The following is a 25946-nucleotide window of genomic DNA, read 5'->3' on the forward strand; positions in this document are numbered from 1 at the left end:
GCCTAACCCTATCCCCACCCCCCTTAGTGCCTAACCCCAAACCCTCCCCTCTTAGTGTCTAACCCTATCCCCACCCCCCTTAGTGCCTAACCCTAACCCTCCCCCCTTAGTGCCTAACCCTAACCCTCTCCCCTTAGTGTCTAACCCTAACCCTCCCCCCTTAGTGCCTAACCCTAACCCTCCCCCCTTAGTGCCTAACCCTAACCCTCCCCCCTTGGTGCCTAACCCTAATCCTCCCCCCTTAATGCCTTACCCTAACCCTCTCCCCTTAGTGCCTAACCCCAACCCCTCCCCCCTTAGTGCCTATCCCCAACCCCTCCCCACTTAGTGCCTAACCCTAACCCCTCCCCCCTTAGTGCCTAACACTAACCCCTCGGCCCTTAGTGCCTAACCCTAACCCTTTCCCCTTAGTACATAACCCCAGCCCCTCCCCCTTAGTGCCTAACCCTATCCCCTTCCCCCTTAGTGCCTAACCCCAACCCCCCCTTAGTGCCTAACCCTATCCCCTCCCCCCTTAGTGCCTAATCCCAACCCCTCCCCCCTTAGTGCCTAACCCTCCCCCCTTAGTGCCTAAACCTAACCCTCCCCCCTTAGTGCCTAACCCTAACCCTCCCCCTTAGTGCCTAACCCTAACCCTCTCCCCTTAGTGTCTAACCCTAACCCTCCCCCCTTAGTGCCTAACCCTAACCTACCCCCCTTAGTGCCTAACCCTAACCCTCCCCCCTTAGTGCCTAACCCTAATCCTCCCCCCTTAATGCCTTACCCTAACCCTCTCCCCTTAGTGCCTAACCCCAACCCCTCCCCACTTACTGCCTATCCCCAACCCCTCCCCCTTAGTGCCTAACCCTAACCCCTCCCCCCTTAGTGCCTAACCCTAACCCCTCGGCCCTTAGTGCCTAACCCTAAACCTTTCCCCTTAGTACATAACCCCAACCCCTCCCCCTTAGTGCCTAACCCTATCCCCTTCCCCCTTAGTGCCTAACCCTAACCCTTTCCCCTTAGTACATAACCCCAACCCCTCCCCACTTAGTGCCTAACCCTATCCCCTTCCCCCTTAGTGATTAACCCCAACTCCTCCCCCCTTAGTGCCTAACCCTCCCCCTTTAGTGCCTAACCCTAACCCTCTCCCCTTAGTGTCTAACCCTAACCCTCCCCCCTTAGTGCCTAACCCTAACCTACCCCCCTTTAGTGCCTAACCCTAACCTACCCCCCTTAGTGCCTAACCCTAACCCTCCCCCCTTGGTGCCTAACCCTAATCCTCCCCCCTTAATGCCTTACCCTAATCCTCTCCACTCAGTGCCTAACCCCAACCCCTCCCCCCATAGTGCCTATCCCCAACCCCTCCCCACTTAGTGCCTAACCCTAACCCCTCCCCCCTTAGTGCCTAACCCTAACCCCTCGGCCCTTAGTGCCTAACCCTAACCCTTTCCCCTTAGTACATAACCCCAACCCCTCCCCCTTAGTGCCTAACCTTATCCCCTTCCCCCTTAGTGCCTAACCCCAACCCCTCCCCCCTTAGTGCCTAACCCTATCCCCTTCCCTCTTAGTGATTAACCCCAACTCCTCCCCCCTTAGTGCCTAACCCTCCCCCCTTGGTGCCTACCCCTAACTCTCTCCCCTTAGTGTCTAATCCTAACCCTCCCCCCTTAGTGCCTAACCCTAACCTACCCCCCTTAGTGCCTAACCCTAACCTTCCCCCCTTGGTGCCAGCCCTAATCCTCCCCACTTAGTGCCTTACCCTAACCCTCTCCCTTTAGTGCCTTACTCCAACCCCTCCCCCCTTAGTGCCTATCCCCAACCCCTCCCCCTTTAGAGCCTAACCCTATCCCCTCCCCCCTTAGTGCCTAACCCTAACCCCTCCCCCCTTAGTGCCCAAACCTAACCCTCCCCCCTTAGTGCCTAACCCTAACCCTCTCCCCTTAGTACCTAACCCCAACCCCTCCCCCCTTAGTGCCTAACCCTATCCCCTTCCCCCTTAGTGCCTAACCCTATCCCCTTCCCCCTTAGTGATTAACCCCAACTCCTCCCCCCTTAGTGCCTAACCCTCCCCCCTTGGTGCCTAACCCTAACCCTCTCCCCTTAGTGTCTAATCCTAACCCTCCCCCCTTAGTGCCTAACCCTAACCTACCCCCCTTAGTGCCTAACCCTAACCTTCCCCCCTTGGTGCCAACCCTAATCCTCCCCACTTAGTGCCTTACCCTAACCATCTCCCTTTAGTGCCTTACTCCAACCCCTCCCCCCTTAGTGCCTATCCCCAACCCCTCCCCCTTTAGAGCCTAACCCTATCCCCTCCCCCTTAGTGCCTAACCCTAACCCCTCCCCCCTTAATGCCCAACCCTAACCCTCCCCCCTTAGTGCCTACCCTAACCCTCTCCCCTTAGTACCTAACCCCAACCCCTGCCCCCTTAGTGCCTAACCCTATCCCCTTCCCCCTTAGTGCCTAACCCCAACCCCTCCCCCTTAGTGCCTAACCCTATCCCCTCCCCCTTAGTGCCTAACCATAATCCTCCCCCCTTAATGCCTTACCCTAACCCTCTCCCCTTAGTGCCTAACCCCAACCCCTCCCCCCTTAGTGCCTATCCCCAACCCCTCCCCCCTTAGTGCCTAACCCTAACCCCTCCCCCCTTAGTGCCTAACCCTAACCCCTCGGCCCTTAGCGCCTAACCCTAACCCTTTCCTCTTAGTACATAACCCCAACCCCTCCCCCTTAGTGCCTAACCCTATCCCCTTCCCCCTTAGTGCCTAACCCTAACCCTTTCCCCTTAGTACATAACCCCAACCCCTCCCCCCTTAGTGCCTAACCCTATCCCCTCCCCCCTTAGTGCCCAACCCTAACCCTCCCCCCTTAGTGCCTAACCCTAACCCTCTCCCCTTAGTACCTAACCCCAACCCCTCCCCCCTTAGTGCCTAACCCTATCCCCTTCCCCTTAGTGCCTAACCCTATCCCCTTCCCCTTAGTGCCTAAGCCTATCTCCTCCCCCCTTAGTGCCTAACCCTAACCCCGCCCCCCTTATTACCTAACCCTAACCCTCTCCCCTTAGTGCCTAACCCCAAACCCTCCCCTCTTAGTGCCTAACCCTATCCCCACCCCCCTTAGTGCCTAACCCTATCCCCACCCCTCTTAGTGCCTAACCCTATCCCCACCCCCCTTAGTGCCTAACCCCAAACCCTCCCCTCTTAGTGTCTAACCCTATCCCCACCCCCCTTAGTGCCTAACCCTAACCCTCCCCCCTTAGTGCCTAACCCTAACCCTCCCCCCTTAGTGTCTAACCCTAACCCTCCCCCCTTAGTGCCTAACCCTAACCTACCCCCCTTAGTGCCTAACCCTAACCCTCCCCCCTTGGTGCCTAACCCTAATCCTCCCCCCTTAATGCCTTACCCTAACCCTCTCCCCTTAGTGCCTAACCCCAACCCCTCCCCCCTTAGTGCCTATCCCCAACCCCTCCCCACTTAGTGCCTAACCCTAACCCCTCCCCCCTTAGTGCCTAACCCTAACCCCTCGGCCCTTAGTGCCTAACCCTAACCCTTTCCCCTTAGTACATAAACCCAACCCCTCCCCCTTAGTGCCTAACCCTATCCCCTTCCCCCTTAGTGCCTAACCCCAACCCCTCCCCCCTTAGTGCCTAACCCTATCCCCTTCCCCCTTAGTGATTAACCCCAACTCCTCCCCCCTTAGTGCCTAACCCTCCCCCCTTGGTGCCTAACCCTAACCCTCTCCCCTTAGTGTCTAACCCTAACCCTCCCCCCTTAGTGCCTAACCCTAACCTACCCCCCTTAGTGCCTAACCCTAACCTTCCCCCCTTGGTGCCAACCCTAATCCTCCCCACTAAGTGCCTTACCCTAACCCTCTCCCTTTAGTGCCTTACTCCAACCCCTCCCCCCTTAGTGCCTATCCCCAACCCCTCCCCCTTTAGTGCCTAACCCTATCCCCTCCCCCCTTAGTGCCTAACCCTAACCCCTCCCCCCTTAGTGCCCAACCCTAACCCTCCCCCCTTAGTGCCCAACCCTAACCCTCCCCCCTTAGTGCCTAACCCTAACCCTCTCCCCTTAGTACCTAACCCTATCCCCTTCCCCCTTAGTGCCTAACCCCAACCCCTCCCCCCTTAGTGCCTAACCCTAACCCTCTCCCCTTAGTACCTAACCCTATCCCCTTCCCCCTTAGTGCCTAACCCCAACCCCTCCCCCCTTAGTGCCTAACCCTATCCCCTCCCCCTTAGTGCCTAACCCTATCCCCTCCCCCCTTAGTGCCTAACCTTGACCCTCTCCCCTTAGTACCTAACCCCAACCCCTCCCCCCTTAGTGCCTAACCCTCTCCCCTTAGTACCTAACCCTAACCTACCCCCCTTTGTGCCTAACCCTATCCCCTTCCCCCTTAGTGCCTAACCCCAACCCCTCCCCCCTTAGTGCCTAACCCTCTCCCCTTAGTACCTAACCCTAACCTACCCCCCTTAGTGCCTAACCCTAACCCTCCCCCCTTGGTGTCTAACCCTAATCCTCCCCCCTTAGTGCCTTACCCTAACCCTCTCCCCTTAGTGCCTAACCCCAACCCCTCTCCCCTTAGTGCCTATCCCCAACCCCTCCCCCCTTAGTGCCTAGCCCTATCCCCTCCCCCCTTAGTGCCTAACCCTAACCCCTCCCCCCTTAGTGCCTAACCCTCCCCCCTTAGTGCCTAACCCTAACCCCAACCCCTCCCCCCTTAGTGCCTATCCCTATCCCCTCCCCCCTTAGTGCCTAGCCCTATCCCCTCCCCCCTTAGTGCCTAGCCCTAACCCCTCCCGGTGGTGTCTGAACCTAACTCCCCCTGCTTGGAGCCTAAGCCTAACCTCCCCCCTCCTGCAGCCTAAACCTAATTCCCCCCCATGGCTGACACTTAACTTTCCCCGGTGTCCTTGCGATAGGGATGCTGTCTGCCGGGATCCCAATGTCATCATCCCAAGTCATGTCAGGATTTCGGTGCCGGTGTTGTCTCGCCGATCGGAATTCCGATGCCTGGTTTCTGGCAGATGGCATCCCGCTTGTCAGGATCCTCACCGCATCCCCTTGTGAAGGCTCTTTGATACATGTTGGCGCTAAGGATGCATCCTGCAATGTGGGGTGGTTAAACAAACACAGGCATCTTGGGACCGTTGTCGCTCGCAGCTAGAGACCCCTCAGCGTGTCAGGAGAGCTGCTCTGTCTGAAACAGCGTAGGACAGTCGAGCGATGTGCGTGCAATGGTTACGATCTTTCCGCTCTTGCACACAAGCAGCCGATGTGAGAAGCCGGCAGTGATCATCTGTATACACAAGACAGCGCCTGAGTCATTAGCAATTGTACAGTGCGTGCGATTGCAGCAGCCATTGCATTAGCGTACAACTGTGAATTAGGCCCATACTTCTTACATCTTTTGTATGTATTATAATGTGTTGTATGCATTATAATGTGTTGTATGTATTATAATGTGTTGTATTCATTATAATGTGTTGTATGTATTGTGCTGTATGTATTATAATGTGTTGTATTCATTATAATGTGTTGTATGTATTATAATGTGTTGTATGCATTATAATGTGTTGTATGTATTATAATTAGGGGTGTGCACCGGCCACTTTTCGTGTTTTGTGTTTTGGTTTTGGATCTGGATCTTTCTTCGTGTTTTGGATCTGGATTGGTTTTGCCAAAACCACCCTTCCGTGTTTTGGGTTCTGGGTTTTGTGTTTTGGATCTGTATTTTTTTGAAAAAAAGCATAAAAACAGCTAAAATCACAGAATTTGTAGGTTTTTCTGCTCCTATGCTATTATTAACCTCAATAACCTTAATTTCCACTCATTTCCAGTCTATTCTGAACACCTCACACCTCACAATAGTGTTTTTATGTCCAAAAGGTTGCACCGAGGTAGCTGGATGACTATGCTAAGCGACACGAGTGGGCGGCACAAACACGTGACCCATCTAGGAGTGACACTGCAGTGGCAGACAGGATGGCAGTTAGAAAAACTAGGCCCCAAACTGTACATAATGCAAAGAAAAAAAGAGGTGCAAGATGGAATTGTCCTTGGGCCCTCCCACCCACCCTTATGTTGTATAAACAGGACATGCACACTTTAACAAATCAATCATTTCAGCGCCAGGGTCTGCCACACAACTGTGGCTGAAATGATTGGTTCGTTTGGGCCCCCACAAAACAAGCTGGCAATTAATGTGTCCCTGCACAAACTGGCTCTACGGAGGCAAGATGTCATCCTCATCCTCCTCATCCACCGATTCCTCACCCTCTTCAGTGTGTACATCCTCATCCTCACAAAGTATTAACTCGTCCCCACTTGAATCCACCACCACAGGTCCCTCTGTACGTTCTGGAGGCTGGTCTCCCTGGAAGAGCTGATAATTCATTTTGATGAACATCATCTTCTCCACATTCTGTGGAAGCAACCTCCTACGCCTTTCGCTGACAAGGTTCCCGGCTGCACTAAACACTCTTTCGGAGTACACACTGGAGGGGGGGCAACTCAGGTAAAATAGAGCCAGTTTGTACAGGGGCCTCCAAATTGCCTCTTTTTCCTGCCAGTACAGGTATGGACTGTCTGACATGCCTACTTGGATGCTGTCACCGATGTAATCCTCCACCATTCTGTCAATGGTGACAGTATCATATGCAGTGACAGTAGACATGTCAGAAATTGTTGCCAGGTCCTTCAGTCCGGACCAGATGTCCAAACTTGGTCCTGCCTGCCCTGCATCACCGCCAGCGGGTTGCTTAGGATACCTAAGTTTTTTCCTGGCAGCCCCAGTTGCGGGAGAAAATGAAGAAGGAGCCGTTGACGTGTCACGTTCCGCTTCAGCTGACAGTGTGTTCACCAGCAGGTCTTTGCACCTCTGCAGGCTTGTGTCGGCCGGAAAGAGAGACACCACATAGGCTTTAAACCTAGGATCGAGCACGGTGGCCAAAATGTAGTGGTCTGATTTCAACAGATTGACCACCCTGGAATCCTGGCAAAGCGAATGAAGGGCTTCATCCACAAGTCCCACATGCCGAGCGGAATCGCTCCGTCTTAGCTCCTCCTTCACTTTCTCCAGCTGCTTCTGCAAAAGCCTGATGAGGGGAATGACCTGACTCAAGCTGGCAGTGTCTGAACTGACTTCACGTGTGGCAAGTTCGAAGGGCTGAAGAACCTTGCACAACACGGAAATCATTCTCCACTGCGCTTGAGTCAGGTGCATACCCCCTCCTTTGCCTATGTCATAGGTGGATGTATAGGCTTGTATGGCCTTTTGCTGCTCCTCCATCCTCTGAAGCATATAGAGGGTTGAGTTCCACCGCGTCACAACCTCTTGCTTCAGGTGATGGCGGGGCAGGTTCAAGAGTGTTTGCTGGCGCTCCAGTCTTCGGCACGCAGTCGCTGAATGGCGAAAGTGGCCAGAAATTTTTCGGGCCACCCAAAGCGTCTCCTGCACGCCCCTGTCGCTTTTCAGAAAATTCTGCACCACCAAGTTTATTGTGTGAGCAAAACATGGGACGTGCTGGAATTTGCCCAGATGTAATGCCCGCACAATATTGGTGGCGTTGTCAGATATCACAAATCCCCAGGAGAGTCTAAGTGGGGTAAGCCACTGGGCGATGATTTCCCTCAGTTTCTCTAAGAGGTTGTCGGCGGTGTGCCTCTTACTGAAACCGGTGATACACAGCGTAGCCTGCCTTGTAACGAGCTGGCGTTTCTGAGATGCTGCTACTGGTGACGCTGCTGCTGTTGCTGCGTAAGGTGATACATCTACCCAGTGGGCTGTCACAGTCATATAGTCCTTAGTCTGCCCTGTTCCACTTGTCCACATGTCCGTGGTTAAGTGGACATTGTGTACAACGGCATTTTTCAGGACACTGAGGACACTTTTTCTGACGTTTCTGTACAGTCTCGGTATCGCCTGCCTAGTGAAGTGGAATCTAGACGGGATTTGGAACCGGGGACACACTACCTCCATCAATTGTCTAAATCCCACTGCACTAATGGCGGATACCGGACGCACGTCTAACACCAACATAGCAGTCAAGGCCTCAGTTATACGTTTTGCTTCAGGATGACTGCTGTCGTACTTCATCCTCCTCGCTAAGGACTGTTGGAGGGTCAATTGTTTAGTAAAAGTAGTGGTGTTCCTACTTCCTCTCTGGGATGATGAACGACTCCCAGCAGCAGCAGCAACAGCAGCAGCGGCAGCAGTAGGCGTAGCAATGCAGGATCCTCCGGAGGAATCCCGGATAGGAGAGTCAGTCATGCCAGTGATATGGCCTGCAGGACTACTTCCGATCCTGACTAAGGAGGAAATTGACGAGGAGGGAGTTGACGGTGTGGTTTGCAGGCGCTTGGATACAACAGGACAACGGGATTTAGGTGGAATGTTTGGTCTTCTGCCCAGGCATGACCGTGATGGGCTTTTTCATCCCACGGACAACAACTGTCTCCCCCGGAGCCTGATTTAAACAAACCACATCACCATCAGAATCCTCCTCGCCAACTTCCTCCTCAGCGCCAGCTACACCAGTATCCTCATCCTGTTGTACTTCAACAGTGACATCTTCAATTTGCATATCAGCAAGTGGACTGTGGGTGCTCCTTTCAGCACTTGCAGGGGGCGTGCAAATGGTGGAAAGAGCCACCTCTTCCCGTCCAGTGCTGGGAAGGTCAGGCATCGCAACCACCACCACACTTGGACTCTCCTTGGGGATTTGTGATATCTTCTTAGAAAGCACAGTTCTTCGCTGTGCTTTTGCCAGCTTAACTCTTTTGATTTTTTTAGTGGGAGGAGTGCTTCCATCGTCATGTGAAGCTGAACCACTAGTCATGAACATACTAGGGATCGACCTTAGCCGTTCCTTGCCACTCCGTGTCGTAAATGGCATATTGGCAAGTTTACGTTTCTCTTCAGCTGATTTAAATGTCTTTTTCAAGGTCATTTTCCTGAACTTTGCCATTTGGGATTGTATGTGCCCTCTACTATGACATTGGGCATCGGCCTTGGCAGACGACGTTGATGGCATGTTATCGTCTATGTCATGACTAGTGGCAGCAGCTTCAGCACTAGAAGGAAGTGGTTCTTGATCTTTCTCTATTTTATTTTTATCGGAGAAAGTTTGGTCCTCCATTTATGTTATATCGATTTGATATATACGTGCGGCTAAACACAGAAAATAATTTTTTTTTTGGTTTGGACTGGAGTGTACTTTGTGGGTTACAGCACCCTTTAACGGTCAAGCCAGCCGGCCCTTTACTTATGACACAGGCGCACGCTTGGCACTACTTTGTTGATGCACGTGCGGCTACTGCGCACACAATTCACAAACACAGAAAATAATTTTTTTTTGGTTTGGACTGGAGTGTACTTTCGGGGGTTACAGCACCCTTTAACGGTCAAGCCAGCCGGCCCTTTACTTATGACACAGGCGCACGCTTGGCACTACTTTGTTGATGCACGTGCGGCTACTGCGCACACAATTCACAAACACAGAAAATAATTTTTTTTTTGGTTTGGACTGGAGTGTACTTTCGGGGGTTACAGCACCCTTAATGGTCAAGCCAGCCGGCCCTTTACTTATGACACAGGCGCACGTTTGGCACTACTTTGTTGATGCACGTGCGGCTACTGCGCACACAATTCACAAACACAGAAAATAATTTTTTTTTTGGTTTGGACTGGAGTGTACTTTCGGGGGTTACAGCACCCTTAACAGTCAAGCCAGCCGGCCCTTTACTTATGACACAGGCGCACGTTTGGCACTACTTTGTTGATGCACGTGCGGCTACTGCGCACACAATTCACAAACACAGAAAATAATTTTTTTTTTGGTTTGGACTGGAGTGTACTTTCGGGGGTTACAGCACCCTTAACGGTCAAGCCAGCCGGCCCTTTACTTATGACACAGGCGCACGCTTGGCACTACTTTGTTGATGCACGTGCGGCTACTGCGCACACAATTCACAAACACAGAAAATAATTTTTTTTTTGGTTTGGACTGGAGTGTACTTTCGGGGGTTACAGCACCCTTAACGGTCAAGCCAGCCGGCCCTTTACTTATGACACAGGCGCACGCTTGGCACTACTTTGTTGATGCACGTGCGGCTACTGCGCACACAATTCACAAACACAGAAAATAATTTTTTTTTAGGTTTGGACTGGAGTGTACTTTCAGGGGTTACAGCACCCTTAACGGTCAAGCCAGCCGGCCCTTTACTTATGACACAGGCGCACGCTTGGCACTACTTTGTTGATGCACGTGCGGCTACTGCGCACACAATTCACAAACACAGAAAATAATTTTTTTTTGGTTTGGACTGGAGTGTACTTTCGGGGGTTACAGCACCCTTTAACGGTCAAGCCAGCTGGCCCTTTACTTATGACACAGGCGCACGCTTGGCACTACTTTGTTGATGCACGTGCGGCTACTGCGCACACAATTCACAAACACAGAAAATAATTTTTTTTTAGGTTTGGACTGGAGTGTACTTTCGGGGGTTACAGCACCCTTAACGGTCAAGCCAGCCGGCCCTTTACTTATGACACAGGCGCACGCTTGGCACTACTTTGTTGATGCACGTGCGGCTACTGCGCACACAATTCACAAACACAGAAAATAATTTTTTTTTTGGTTTGGACTGGAGTGTACTTTCGGGGGTTACAGCACCCTTAACGGTCAAGCCAGCCGGCCCTTTACTTATGACACAGGCGCACGCTTGGCACTACTTTGTTGATGCACGTGCGGCTACTGCGCACACAATTCACAAACACAGAAAATAATTTTTTTTTGGTTTGGACTGGAGTGTACTTTCGGGGGTTACAGCACCCTTTAACGGTCAAGCCAGCTGGCCCTTTACTTATGACACAGGCGCACGCTTGGCACTACTTTGTTGATGCACGTGCGGCTACTGCGCACACAATTCACAAACACAGAAAATAATTTTTTTTGGGGTTTGGACTGGAGTGTACTTTCGGGGGTTACAGCACCCTTAACGGTCAAGCCAGCCGGCCCTTTACTTATGACACAGGCGCACGTTTGGCACTACTTTGTTGATGCACGTGCGGCTACTGCGCACACAATTCACAAACACAGAAAATAATTTTTTTTTTGGTTTGGACTGGAGTGTACTTTCGGGGGTTACAGCACCCTTAACGGTCAAGCCAGCCGGCCCTTTACTTATGACACAGGCGCACGTTTGGCACTACTTTGTTGATGCACGTGCGGCTACTGCGCACACAATTCACAAACACAGAAAATAATTTTTTTTTTGGTTTGGACTGGAGTGTACTTTCGGGGGTTACAGCACCCTTAACGATCAAGCCAGCCGGCCCTTTACTTATGACACAGGCGCACGCTTGGCACTACTTTGTTGATGCACGTGCGGCTACTGCGCACACAATTCACAAACACAGAAAATAATTTTTTTTTTGGTTTGGACTGGAGTGTACTTTCGGGGGTTACAGCACCCTTAACGGTCAAGCCAGCCGGCCCTTTACTTATGACACAGGCGCACGCTTGGCACTACTTTGTTGATGCACGTGCGGCTACTGCGCACACAATTCACAAACACAGAAAATATTTTTTTTTGGTTTGGACTGGAGTGTACTTTCGGGGGTTACAGCACCCTTTAACGGTCAAGCCAGCCGGCCCTTTACTTATGACACAGGCGCACGCTTGGCACTACTTTGTTGATGCACGTGCGGCTACTGCGCACACAATTCACAAACACAGAAAATATATTATTTTTTTAGCACTTGGGGGGAGCACCCCTGATGGACAGAGCACCCCCTGGACAACACTACAGCACCCCTTTAGGACTGGGACACTGCACAGGACTTTGGAGTGGACACAGCCCCTATGGAGAACTGACTGCACAACACAGTCCAGCCAGCCCCTATGGACTTTGAAGTAGTGGACACAGCCCCTATTAACAACAGCAGCACAGCACAACACAGCCAGCCCCTATGGACTTTGAAGTAGTGGACAACAGCAGCACTACACTACACTACACTACACAGCACTAACTCCCACCCTCCCTCTTCACTGTCCACAGCCGAGTGAGAAAATGGCGCCGACGCGGGTACCTTATATAGGATCCAAAACCCGCGAGACTCGGAAGGCGGGATGATGACGTTTTGCCTCGATGTCAGATCCGAGTCAGGCGGGAAAAGTCGAGCCTGACTCGGATCGGACTCGGATCGGGGGGGCTCGGGGGGGTTCGGATTACAGAAATCCGAACCCGCTCACCCCTAATTATAATGTGTTGTATGTATTGTGCTGTATGTATTATAATGTGTTGTATTCATTATAATGTGTTGTATGTATTATAATGTGTTGTATGTATTATAAAGTGTTGTATGCATTATAATGTGTTGTATGTATTATAATGTGTTGTATGCATTATAATGTGTTGTATGTATTATAATGTGTTGTATGTATTGTGCTGTATGTATTATAATGTGTTGTATTCATTATAATGTGTTGTATGTATTAATGTGTTGTATGTATTATAAAGTGTTGTATGCATTATAATGTGTTGTATGTATTATAATTAGGGGTGTGCACAGGCCACTATTCGTGTTTTGTGTTTTGGTTTTGGATCTGGATCTTTCTTCGTGTTTTGGATCTGGATTGGTTTTGCCAAAACCACCCATCCGTGTTTTGGGTTCTGGGTTTTGTGTTTTGGATCTGTATTTTTTTGAAAAAAAAGCATAAAAACAGCTAAAATCACAGAATGTGTTGGTTTTTCTTCTCCTATGCTATTATTAACCTCAATAACCTTAATTTCCATTAATTTCCAGTCTATTCTGAACACCTCACACCTCACAATAGTGTTTTTATGTCCAAAAGGTTGCACCGAGGTAGCTGGATGACTATGCTAAGCGACACGAGTGGGCGGCACAAACACGTGGTCCATCTAGGAGTGATACTGCAGTGGCAGACAGGAAGCCAATCAGCGTTATGGTGCCCATTTGCATGTAGCACGAACCCGGGAGATTCGTGCTACATGCATCTGTGTGATTGGCAGAGCAATGACAGGTCCGTGAGACCCGTCTGTGCTGCTGTGGTAAAAAAAAAAAAAAAAAAAAACCTGTGTAAAAAAAGAAAAAAATGGCGTGCACCCCCCCAAAAAAGAGCAACCAGCCCCGGGCATTAGTAACCCAGTGCTGGGTGTGCTTAAATACAGGGGACAAACGATGTAGGGGTCCCCTGTACTTAAGCACAACCAGCACCGGGCTAGTCAGAACCAGCGCTGGTTGCCAAAATACGGGGGACAAACGACGTAGGGGTCCCCCGTATTCTGCGCAACCAGCTCTGGGCTCTGATCCAGTCCTGGTTCTGGAAATACAGGGGAAAAAAATTGGTAGGGTTCCCCTGTATGTTCCAGAACCAGCACTGGACTTTTTCTAGCGGGGGGCTGATGCCACAGCCAGGGGAGCCCTTTCACCGGGCACCCCAGCTGCAGCATCAGCCCTGACCGCTAGTCAGCCCAGGCCGGGGATCCCTGGAGAGCTGGGGACCCCCCCAATAAAGGGGTCACCCTCTCCAGGGCACCCCAGGCCCAGGCTGATAGCCCGGGGCTATCCCCGCCACCCCTGGTGGCGGTGGGTGGCGGGTTGATTGTGTGGTGTGGTGTAAATAAAGAATATCAAACATTGTCTTTACAAGTAGAACTGCAAGTCCCAGCTAGCCTGCCCCGCATGCTGGTACTTGGAGAACCACAAGTACCAGCATGCAGGGCATTAAGGGCCCACTAGTACCTGTAGTTCACCTGTAAAAATTTTTTTTAAAAAAACACAGGACACACACACCGTGACAGTATAAGGTTATTAAAGTTTACCCTGCGGCTCCCACCATTGACTACAATGGAGGGAGCCGTTCATTGGCTGAGAGACGGGAGATGACCTCTCTCAGCCAATGAACGCTTAGCAGCGGGGTTTCCATGGTGATACCCCGCCGCTAAGCTCTCATTCGGGAAGTTCGTGGATCGCGTTTTCGTTTTTTTTTTTTGCCAAGTCCGGGGATGCCTACTTTGGAACGAAGAGGACAGAACCTCGCATAGGAGATGGTGAGTATGTTTTTTTTCACAGGTCCCCTATGGATACTTTACCGGACAAGTGGACCGATGCTGCAGGTTACATAGGTGAGTATGTGTACATGTGTGTGTGTGTGTATGTATGTTTAATAAACTTATACTGTCACGGTGTGTGTGTCCTGTGTTTTTTTTAAACATTTTTTTACAGGTGAACTACAGGTACTAGTGGGCCCTTAATGCCCTGCATGCTGGTACTTGTGGTTCTCCAAGTACCAGCATGCGGGGCAGGCTTGCTGGGACTTGCAGTTCTACTTGTAAAGACAATGTTTGATATTCTTTATTTACATCACACCACACAATCAACCTGCCACCCACCGCCACCAGGGGTGGCGGGGATAGCCCCGGGCTATCAGCCTGGGCCTGGGGTGCCCTGGAGAGGGTGACCCCTTTATTGGGGGGGGTCCCCAGCTCTCCAGGGATCCCCGGCCTGGGCTGACTAGCGGTCAGGGCTGATGCTGCAGCTGGGGGGCCCGGTGAAAGGGCTCCCCTGGCTGTGGCATCAGCCCCCCGCTAGAAAAAGTCCAGTGCTGGTTCTGGAACATACAGGGGAACCCAACTAATTTTTTTCCCCTGTATTTCCAGAACCAGGACCGGATCAGAGCCCAGAGCTGGTTGCGCAGAATACGGGGGACCCCTACGTCGTTTGTCCCCCGTATTTTGGCAACCAACGCTGGTTCTGACTAGCTCGGTGCTGGTTGTGCTTAAATACAGGGGACCCCTACGTCGTTTGTCCCCTGTATTTAAGCACACCCAGCACTGGGTCACTAATGCCCGGGGCTGGTTGCTCTTTTTTGGGGGGGGGGGGCACGCCATTTTTTTCTTTTTTTACACAGGTTTTTTTTTTTTTTTTTACCACAGCAGCACAGACGGGTCTCACGGACCCATCAGTGCTCTGTGTCAATGACACAGATGCAAGTAGCACGGATCTCCTGGTCCGTGCGTGCATCTGTGTCATTGAAATACACAGCAGCACAGACGGGTCTCACTGACCCATCTGTGCTCTGTGTCACTGTCAGTCACACAGATGCATGTAGCACGGATCTCACGAGTCCGTGCTACATGCAAATGAGCACCATAATGCTGATTGGCTGAGAGCCGTGACAGACGGCTCTGTCAGCCAATCAGAACTTTGCCCATTAAAGGCAAAGGCATTTTTTTTAAAATGGCCGCTCGAGGCAAAACCTCGAGATCCGACAGCAGATCTCGAGGTTTTGCCTCGGGAGAGGGATCCGGGGCAGACAGGGAGATCCGAGCTTGGGCTCGGATCGCCCCGGATCCCCTAAGTTTGGGTGGGTTCGGTTCTCAGGGAACCGAATCCGCTCAACCCTAGCTTGGATACAACAGGACAACGGGATTTACGTGTCCCTGGACTGCTTACGGTCTTAGCCAAAGTTTCTGAACTTGACAGTAACTTTTTATGAACGCGCTGCAGCTGCCGTATAAGGGAGGATGTTCCTAGGTGGTTAACGTCCCTACCCCTACTTATTCCACCTTTACATATGGTACATATGGCAAGACAGTTGTTGTCTGGATTTGGATAGAATTATTGCCAGACCAAAGAGGTGGAATGTTTGGTCTTCTGCCCAGGCATGACCGTGATGGGCTTTTTCATCCCACGGACAACAACTGTCTCCCCCGGAGCCTGATTTAAACAAACCACATCACCATCAGAATCCTCCTCGCCAACTTCCTCCTCAGCGCCAGCTACACCAGTATCCTCATCCTGTTGTACTTCAACAGTGACATCTTCATTTTGCATATCAGCAAGTGGACTGTGGGTGCTCCTTTCAGCACTTGCAGGGGGCGTGCAAATGGTGGAAAGAGCCACCTCTTCCCGTCCAGTGCTGGGAAGGTCAGGCATCGCAACCGCCACCACACTTGAACTCTCCTTGGGGATTTGTGATATCTTCTTAGAGCGCACAGTTCTTCACTGTGCTTTTGCCAGCTTAACTCGTTTGATTTTTTTAGTGGGAGGAGGGCTTCCATCGTCATGTGAAGCTGAACCACTAGTCATGAACATAGGGAAAGACCTTAGCCGTTCCTTGCCACTCCGTGTCGTAAATGGCATATTGGCAAGTTTATGTTTCTCTTCAGATGATTTAAATGTTTTTTTCAAGGTCATTTTCCTGAACTTTGTCATTTGGGATTGTATTTGCCCTCTACTATGACATTGGGCATCGGCCTTGGCAGACGACGTTGATGGCATGTTATCGTCTATGTCATGACTAGTGGCAGCAGCTTCAGCACTAGGAGGAAGTGGTTCTTGATCTTTCCCTATTTTATTTTTATCGGAGAAAGTTTGGTCCTCCATTTATGTTATATTGATATATACGTGCGGCTAAGGCGCACACAAACACAGAAAATTATTTTTTATTTTGTTGGAGACTAGTGCACTTTATGGGTTACACCACCCTTTAAGAAATGAGCCAGCCGGCCCTTTACTTATGGGACACAGGCACACGCTTGGCGCTGCTCCTTTGTTGATGCACGTGCGGCCACAGTGCACACAATTTACAAACACAGAAAATATTTTTTTATTTGGTTTGGAGTGTACTTTGGGGGTTACAGCACCCTTTAGCGGTCAATCCAGCCGTCCCTTTATTTATGGGACACAGGCGCACGCTTGGCACTACTTTGTTGATGCACGTGCGGCTACTGCGCACACAATTCACAAACACAGAAAATATTTTTTTATTTTTTTTTGGAGTGTACTTTGGGGGTTACAGCACCCTTTAGCGGTCAATCCAGCCGGCCCTTTATTTATGGGACACAGGCGCACACTTGGCACTACTTTGTTGATGCACGTGCGGCTACTGCGCACACAATTCACAAAGACAGAAAATATTTTTTTATTTTGTTTGGAGTGTACTTTGGGGGTTACAGCACCCTTTAAAGGACAAGCCAGCCGGCCCTTTACTTATGACACAGGCGCACGCTTGGCACTACTTTGCTGATGCACGTGTGGCTACTGCGCACACAATTCACAAACACAGAAAATATTTTTTTATTTTTTTTTGGAGTGTACTTTGGGGGTTACAGCACCCTTTAGCGGTCAATCCAGCCGGCCCTTTATTTATGGGACACAGGCGCACACTTGGCACTACTTTGTTGATGCACGTGCGGCTACTGCGCACACAATTCACAAACACAGAAAAAAAATATTTTTTGTAGCACTTATGGGGAGCACCCCTGACGGACAGAGCACCCCCTGGACAACACTACAGCACCCCTTTAGGACTGGGACACTGCACAGGACTTTGGAGTGGACACAGCCCCTATGGACAACTGACTGCACAACACAGTCCAGCCAGCCCCTATGGACTTTGAAGTAGTGGACACAGCCCCTATGGACAACAGCAGCACAGCGCAGCACAGCACAGCACAGCACTACTCTGCACTACACTACACTACACTACACAGCCCAGCCAGCCCTAACTCCCACCCTCCCTCTTCACTGTCCACAGCCGAGTGAGAAAATGGCGCCGACGCGGGTCGGATCCAAAACCCGCGAGACCCGGAAGGCGGGATGCATACTTGCCAACTCTCCCTCATTGTCAGGGAGACTCCCTGAAGTAGTAGCAATCTCCCTGTCTCCCTGTAGAGTCTAGCAATCTCCCTCATTTCATTCTTACCCCTATTATGAAGCTGTTATATTAAAAAACTAGATATATACATTCAATTGGGATCATTAGTGTCATTTCCTTGCATTGGTTATTATAAGGCACAATGATCCCTATCAATTTCTGAAAAGTATTAGTGCGTTTTCATCAACAAACAGATCTTACTAACTGCTTTTGGGCTGGGTTTACATTTGGATGTAAGTCAGGTTTAGGACACGCCTCTCAGATTTATCAGTACACGCCCATCACATGTAGGACACGCCTCTCAGATTTATCAGTACACGCCCACTTTACCGCCGCGCTCATAGGTGCTGCTTTCACAATCTCCCTGAAATGCTTTTTCAAAAGTAGGCAAATATGGCGGGATGATGACGTTTTGCCTCGATTTCAGATCCGAGTCAGGCGGGAAAAGTCGAGCCTGACTCGGATCGGCCTCGGATCGGGCGGGCTCGGGGGGGTTCGGATTTCAGAAATCCGAACCCGCTCACCCCTAATTATAATGTGTTGTATGTATTATAACGTGTTGTATGTATTATAGTGTGTTGTATGTATTGTGCTGTATGTATTATAATGTGTTGTATGTATTATAACGTGTTGTATGTATTATAATGTGTTGTATTCATTATAATGTGTTGTATGTATTATAATGTGTTGTATGTATTATAACGTGTTGTATAGATTATAATGTGTTGAATTTTTACATCTGACATCATCCCTGCTAGACAGACAGCGTTCCACTTGGTTCCGTTATTTCTGTTGATCTTTTTGTGGGTTGGCTAATCTTTGCGGTAATGGCGGTCGGCCAGCAGTGGGATTTTGCTCTGTTTTACTGATATTTGTGATTGTTGTTCATTAGTGTCCTATGGGCTTATCCTCTGATCTATTGATGGTAGAGATGAGTTGATCCGGTTCCCTGAGAACCGGACCCACCCGAATTTCATGAATCCGGGGCTATCTGAGTGCAGCTCATATCTCCCTGCCTGCCCCGGATCCCTGACCCGAGGCAAAACCTTGTGACCCCTCTGTCGAGTCGCGAGGTTTTGTTTTCAGTGAGCTGAACGCTGATTGGCTGAGAGAGCCGTCTGTCACGGCTCTCAGCCAATCAGCGTTAAGCCCATGGAAAACACTACAAGGGAGGGAAAAAAGATGAAGCCCGCCATCCCCTGCCGCCTGACACCGCCAACACCCCTTGCTGCCGACACCGTTAGGCACCCCCACTGGCAGCATCCCCCACTGCCGACACCACCTCTGCCGACACTCCTGCACTGCTGCCCAACGTACTGAGGACACCGTCAGTGACCCCCACACTGCCGACACTCCCACAGTGAGGACACCACCAGCACCCCTGCACTGCTGACACAGTCAGCAAACCTGCACTGAGGACATCACTGGCACCCCCACTCTGCTGACACTGCCAGCACCATGCAATGAGAACACCCCTGCACTGCCGACACAGTCAGCAAACCTGCAATGAGGACACTGCTGGCACTCCCACACTGCCAACACAGTCAGCAAACCTGCACTATAGACACCGCTGGCACCCCTGCACTGCCAGCATCACTGGTACTCTTCACTGAGGGCACTGCCAACACCGCAGCACTGCCATTCCATGTACTGAGGACACCGTCAGCAACCCCCGCTCTGCCGACACTGCTGTCACAGTATGTGCACTATTGGTGTATCCAACCCACACTGTATAACACACTGGAAATTAGAAGCTAAGCTGCCACATGTTAGTGCCGTCCACTGTATCACGTAGCGTAGTCAGCCAGCTAGCTGGATGCAACCTTTTGGCCTTAACTAGATGAAGCAAATAATATTGTGAGGTGGTCAAAATTGATTGTAAATTACTGGAAATAAATGTTATTGAGGTTAATTATACTGTAGGAACAAAAACAGGCCCATTTTATGTGATTTTAGCTGTTTTTATGATTTTTTAAGAAAAAAATCCAGATCCAAAACCAAAACACAAAAACAAAACACAAAGGTGAGATTTTGGCAAAACCAATCCAGATCCAAAACCAGGGGAGATCCAGATCCAAAATCAAACCCAAAACACGAGGGTCGGCGCACATCTCTAATTGATGGCTGGAGTTACAAGGCTCCGCTCACCTATTAGAGCTTAGCCAGAATTAAGATTAATAATAATATGTCATAAATGGCCATGGAGGCAGACTTATTATTACTTTACTACCAGTTATTATATATAGCGCACACATATTCTGCAGTGCTTTACAGAGAATATCAGGCCATTCACATCTGTCCCTGCCCGAGGGGAGTTCACAACTATGGTTCCTTACCACACGCTCACACACATACACAATAATAGGGTTCATTTTTGTTAGGAGCTAATTAATCTATCAGTATATTTTTGGAATGTGCATGGAAACCAAAGTACCCTGGGGAAACCCACGCAAGAATGGGGAGAATATACAGACCACACAGAATACAGACTTTTAAGTAACTATTTACTGCTGGGGCAGGGTGAGCTATGAGGGGATGTGCCCAGTAAGGGATGTAGTCAGCATCCCAGTGTGCGGAATCCGATCGTCTAAATAACGGCGCCGAAATCCAGACAGGTCGGGATCCCGGCACCAGTATTCCGAACATCGGCATCCCGAAGGGTAATTATCGGGGTGTAGGTTAACGTTAGGTAGCGGGGTTACGTTTAGGCATTAGGGGGAGGGTTAGGCATCAGGGAGGGAGTCTTAGGATTAGGGTGCAGGGAGGGGGAGGTTAGGTTTAGACACTAGGAAGGGGTGGTTAAGTTTAGGCACCGGGGAGGGAGGGTTAGGGTGGGGGTAGGGAAAATACTTACCATGGCATCCTATGGGTGTTGGTATTCTGAACAGCGCCATCCTGACAGACGGATATCATACCCATTCCACCCAGTAGTGTGTGCTTTATGCTGGATGCACAATCCTCATGCTGTTTGTCCTGCAGAGAGGGTAGTGTAGAAGTTGGGCAGCATTATGGAGGGGCAGTGAGGAGAACAGAGCTGTTGGGTCAAACGGAGGATAGATGACATTGGGGCCCGTTTATCATTCTATATTTGCGGCTATGATCCCAAAACACCAATTTTTGGGGGTTAACCGCAAATATTTGGTATGACCCGGATGTATTAAGGAGGTACCTCTATTCCCGCAGGCAGTTGCATCCCCCATAGGTTTCTATGGCGGATGCGATGCTGCCAGGCTTACCAATATCTGGAATGCTATGTATTCCTGATATTGGCCCCCGCAGCTAACGCTATCTGAAGATGGTGTTAGCCGCTCTAGCCTAGTGTCGGTATGTTAACCCTGTCGGGATCCTGTCATTGGGATTCTGAATGCCAGGATCCCGACTGTTGGTATTTTATACCGATTCCCATACATGGTTGTGGCTGCAACATGGGTGAGGGAGGGGAATGTGTTACTAAAGTGGTGAGCAGGGTTATTTGTGTAATTACAGAGGTGAGGGAGGGGAATATGTTACTACAGGTTTAAGTGAGGGGAATGTGTTACTACAGGTGTGAAAGAGGAATTGTATTTCTACAAAGGTGAGGGAGGGGAATGTCACATGTTTTACAAGTGTGGGATATATACTGTATGTATTTTCATGGATCTTTAAAGCTCTGCTTGGCCAGATACTGTGCCACAATTCTGAAATGAATGTACTGAGGACATTTCGTGTTAATGAAAGGATAAAGGGCCTGATTCAGACATGCTCGCAAGCGCTATACGCTCGCAAGCGGTCGATTGTTAGGCAGTGCGCATGCCCCTGAGTGAGAGAGAAATTCTCTCGCTCCGGAGCTCGCTACAAACGGGTTGTTGATCGACAGCTCGCCCCATTTTGTAGGCGGGGAGGGGGGTGGCTACACAAACACAGGCATTCCCGAAGGAACGCCTGCTGTTTGTGGGAGGCACCACTGACATCACCAGAGATATCAGTGGAGAGCTACCTGCTCTGTTAGAGCAGGAAGCTCTCTGGGGCTTGCAATGGACCACAAGGGTCTCGTCGCAAGCCCTGATGGTCGCGACCATCGCGACCATCACGTAGCCGCTCGTAATAGCTGTGGGTGGTCACCCACAGCTTAGTGTGCAGCCAAGAGGCCGGTGTAAACAAAACACCGGCCCGCCCTGATTCAGAGCAAGTGCTTGCTTTTTGCGAGCGTCTCTGAATCAGGCCCAAAGTTCATACAATAACTACTTCTCACTCTACACTAGGCACTAGGTGCCATCACATCCCCAGTGTCATATTATCTCTGTTATACCCCTTTCAGACAGAAAAAAGAACCTGATAATTTTCAGGCTCTAGCCGGGTCGACCCGGGTTTTTTTTCTGTCTGAAAGGACCAACATGGGACCTAAATCCCGGTACTTCGACCCAGGTATTTACCTGGGTTTTTCCAGAGTCTTATACCCCTTTTACACCGGAGCTAAAACCCGGGTTTTTGAAGGGTTAACCCGGGCAGCTCCCTGGTGTAAAAGGTGAGAGATGGATCGCCGGGTTGAGTGACCCGGCAATCCAATCCAGGTAACTAGCAGGGTTTAACACGGGCGTAGCCCGAGAAACCCTGCTGTGAGAACAGCGCACTCCGGGTCACGATGACCTGGAGTGCGCTGCTAGCCGGCCGATTGGTCCGGCTTCAGTGGCGCTTGGAGATGACGTCATCTCCAAGCGACCACTTTCACTCCGCAAAAGCCGGGTCTATGCAGACCCGACTGCGGTGTGAGCGCCGCTTACTTGGGAATATCCCGAGTCGGCGCCGGCAAAATTCCGGGTCTGATCCGGATAGGAACTTTGTTCCAACTCCGGGTCAAACCCGGAATTTAGGTGGAAAAGGGGTATTACACAGGTTGGCGGCTGTCTGAAAGGCGCCGACCTGGGTTTTTCTACTCCGGGCATAGTAAGCAGCGTTTATTGGCTGAGATGGCCAAGTCACCACCCACTTTTCATGGCCTCATCTCTGTGTGCCATAAAAGCAGTCCATTTATTATGACACACTGTATATTGCAGGGATAATCTGGGTTCTGTGTGAAAGGGGTCGACCCAGGAATTTCCCAGGAATTATGTGCTGTGTGAAAGGGGGTTAGGAGCAAATTCCCGGGTCCTTCCCAGGTTGAAAGATACTGGAAAAACCCGGGTTTTGGGGATTTTTCTGTTTGAAAGTGTTATTAGCCTAACTTCCAGCAGCTCCATCCCACAGGTGTGTGACCGGTAACTACAGACATAGGGAGTCTAAGAGCAGTAATAACCTCCCAATCATCAGTGCAGTCGTGTGTGTGTGTGTGGGAGCAGACTCCATGTATGGGGACAGGAGGTGCAGGAGGAGGTGCAGGGGATGTTGCTGACTTTGATCTCTGCCTCAGAACATATGAGACTTATTGTACTATCCCTGTGTCCTATGTCCAGGCTGGAGGCACCATGTAGATGTCACCATTACCGGCACAAATATTGTTTGGGGATCATTTCGCATCTCTCTCTGTGGAAGTAATGGGTGCAGTCCTCAGTATGAGATCCACACGTAAGTCCATCTCTCAGATATCTGTAGGGCAGGGTCCAGACTTGTTTCTCTAAGTCTTTGTTCCATTCTTTTCCTAGTGTATTAATTTACCCACGTACCTCATATGCTGCTTTAATCGATGTGGAGAAGGACGTTTACCCAGTCAAAGAAGTGACCTTTGTCTGGCACAAGAATGTGCTCTACTTTCTTCATCCATCGCTGGCGGCTTCAGCTGTGTCTGTCCAATATGGATCCAATGGAAGAACGTATGTAACCTGTATGCACCTCATACACTTACTGCAGAATACTCTGAATATTGAATGTGAAGGGAGACTGTAAAGTGTCCTATCAGGGACTATAGTGGCTTAGGTGGATTTCCTCAGCTTGCTCTGTCCTGTTACATCCAACGTCATGGCTTTTCCCTAGAACACCTCAGTGATTGTACCTGATCTCTATAAATGGTGATTACATATTTCTATCAACTGCTGGGTGGTTTTTAGATAATGGCCAGGAATAGAGTCAGGGACTTAGAAGCCATTTTACCATTTACACTTCTATAGCTATTAACTTGTACTAGACTTGAACTGAAAGTTACAATGTATCACTGAAAATACAGTAATTACTTGGCTGTCATCTGTTATTGCCCCTAGTGGTTTCCTCCCTAGTTCTCTGTACTGTAGTTGGGGATTATCAGGGGAATATTCCCTATAGTGGATGTTTGTGCTCTGACTTCTCTCCTGGATGCTAAACGCTGACTTATCCTGTAATAAACTGATTTTATGTCTCTGCAGATCCACCTTCTGCGGCACAGACCCAACAATAGAAGACATTAATCAGACTCTGGAATCTTGCTAGATGTTACATAAGGAAATGCTAATAAATCCAGTGATTTCATATGTTTGTTTCCTGCCTGTTGACTGACTTATTAGTGCCCTGTGAGTCTGCAATATGTGAGACCATCATCATCATCTTCATCATCCCCATCAGTTGTTGGTGGCAGCATTTCCCATTCCTCTAAAAGCTTCATCCTAAACAAAGCAACCAAAACAGGTGGTCACTAGTTTACCTCCTCCCTCTGACTATTTTCTCTCTTTTGATCTTTCCCATCCAGCTACACTTCTCCCCACCCCAAGGTCATCATTCAGTGGTAAATTTACTAAGAATCGAGTCTGGTAGAGTTTGCTTTTTTTAACTCGATTAGCTTCACCGAAACTCGGGTGATTTGTGGCTCCTGAGACTCTCATATTTACCAAGAAGTGAGTTTAGCTGAGAGTGAGATGTCCGATGGTGAAGCAGAACGAGATTTCTCCCCCGAGTAGCAGGTTTTGCAGGAGATGACTCACCTGAGATTGCATGAACTGTCATTAGCGTATTGTATCTACATGCTGTAACGTGTTGTTACAGTGTATCCGGTGCCCTTATTGGTTTACTGCAGAGAACATCGTGGGACAAAAGGTGAGTATTGGATCTTTTTTTCAGGTACAACCATTGGATACTTTACGTTGAGAAGGGGACGTGAACATCTGGGAACAGGTGAGTATGTGTGCGTATGGATGTAATAAATCTTTATTTTCACAGTGTGTGTCTTGAGTTTTTTCACATTTCTTTACAGGTAAACTACACGTACCAGCAGCCCCTTAATGCCCCGCATGCTGGTACTTGTGGTTCTCCAAGTACCAGCATGTGGGGGAGGCTTGCTGGGACCTGCAGTTCTACTGTACAGACAATGTTGTTCATTCCATTTTTAACACTACACCTACACTATCAACCCGCTACCCACTGCCACGGGCTATCAGCCTAGGAGAGGGGTGCCCTGGAGAGGGGGACCCCCTTTAATGGGGGGATCCCCAACTTCCCAGGGATTCCTGGCCTGGGCTGACTATCAGTCAGGGCTGATGCTGAGGCTGGGGGGCCCGGTGAAAGGGCACCCCTGGTTGTGACATCAGACCCCCACTAGAAAGGGTCCAGAGCTGGTTTTAAATATAAGGTGAACCTCACGCAATTTTTTTCTCCTTATATTTAAAACCAGGTCTGGCCCTGCTGCCTGGTGCTGGTTCTTAAATTACTGTGGAACCCTACACATTTTGTTCCCTGTAATTTTAAGAACCAGGACAGGCTGGCAAGTCCGGGGCTGGTTAATCTTTTGGTGGGGGGCCATATGTCATTTTTATTATAAACTTTTAACCCATTTTTTTTTACAGCCTAGAACACAAGCAGCTTACACATATCTCACTGATATATCTCACTGATACTGATATGTGCAGGCTGTTTGCTCGGGAGAGATTTGCAGAGAGAGGACACTGCAATCTCAGGTGAGTAATCTCCTGCAAAACCTGCTACTCGGGGGAGAAATGTCATTCTGCTTCACCATCGGACATCTCACTCTCAGCTAAGCTCACTTCTTGGTAAATATGAGAGTCTCAGGAGCCTCGAATCACCCGAGTTTCTGTGTAGCTAATCGAGTAGAAAAAAAAGCAAACTCTCCCAGACTCGATTCTTAGTAAATTTACCCCTAAGTGTCTTCATCATCCTCAAATATTAGGTAAGCCCCAGAACTCAAGATCAATTACTGTACATATGATGGAGAGACAAACAAGGCAAATGCACCCACATATAGGACCTCATTCAGAACCGCTCGCAAAAAGCGAGCACTCGCTCTGAATGAGGGCGGCCACTTTTCTTTTGAAAGGCGGCCTCCTGGCCGCTCATTAAGCTGTGGGTTACCACCCACAGCTTTAGCGAGTGACTAGGTGATGGTCG

The 25946-nt window shown here is 49.8% G+C and overlaps 1 protein-coding gene across 1 annotated transcript in view; it reads left to right on the top strand.

The window, feature by feature from the left end:
- The window catches only part of LOC148430835 (pancreatic lipase-related protein 2-like), a 114230-nt gene extending 90189 nt beyond the window's left edge, over positions 1 to 24041 (top strand). The window contains exons 6-8 of the mRNA XM_088466429.1: positions 23096 to 23207; positions 23285 to 23452; positions 23978 to 24041. Of these exons, the coding sequence (XP_088322555.1) occupies positions 23096 to 23207; positions 23285 to 23452; positions 23978 to 24041 (344 nt within the window). The remainder of the gene's footprint in view (positions 1 to 23095; positions 23208 to 23284; positions 23453 to 23977) is intronic.
- Positions 24042 to 25946: the final 1905 nt, after the last annotated feature.

This window comes from Taudactylus pleione, unplaced genomic scaffold (genome assembly GCF_031769625.1).
Source record: "Taudactylus pleione unplaced genomic scaffold, aTauple2 ptg003137l, whole genome shotgun sequence".
NCBI lineage: Eukaryota > Metazoa > Chordata > Amphibia > Anura > Myobatrachidae > Taudactylus > Taudactylus pleione.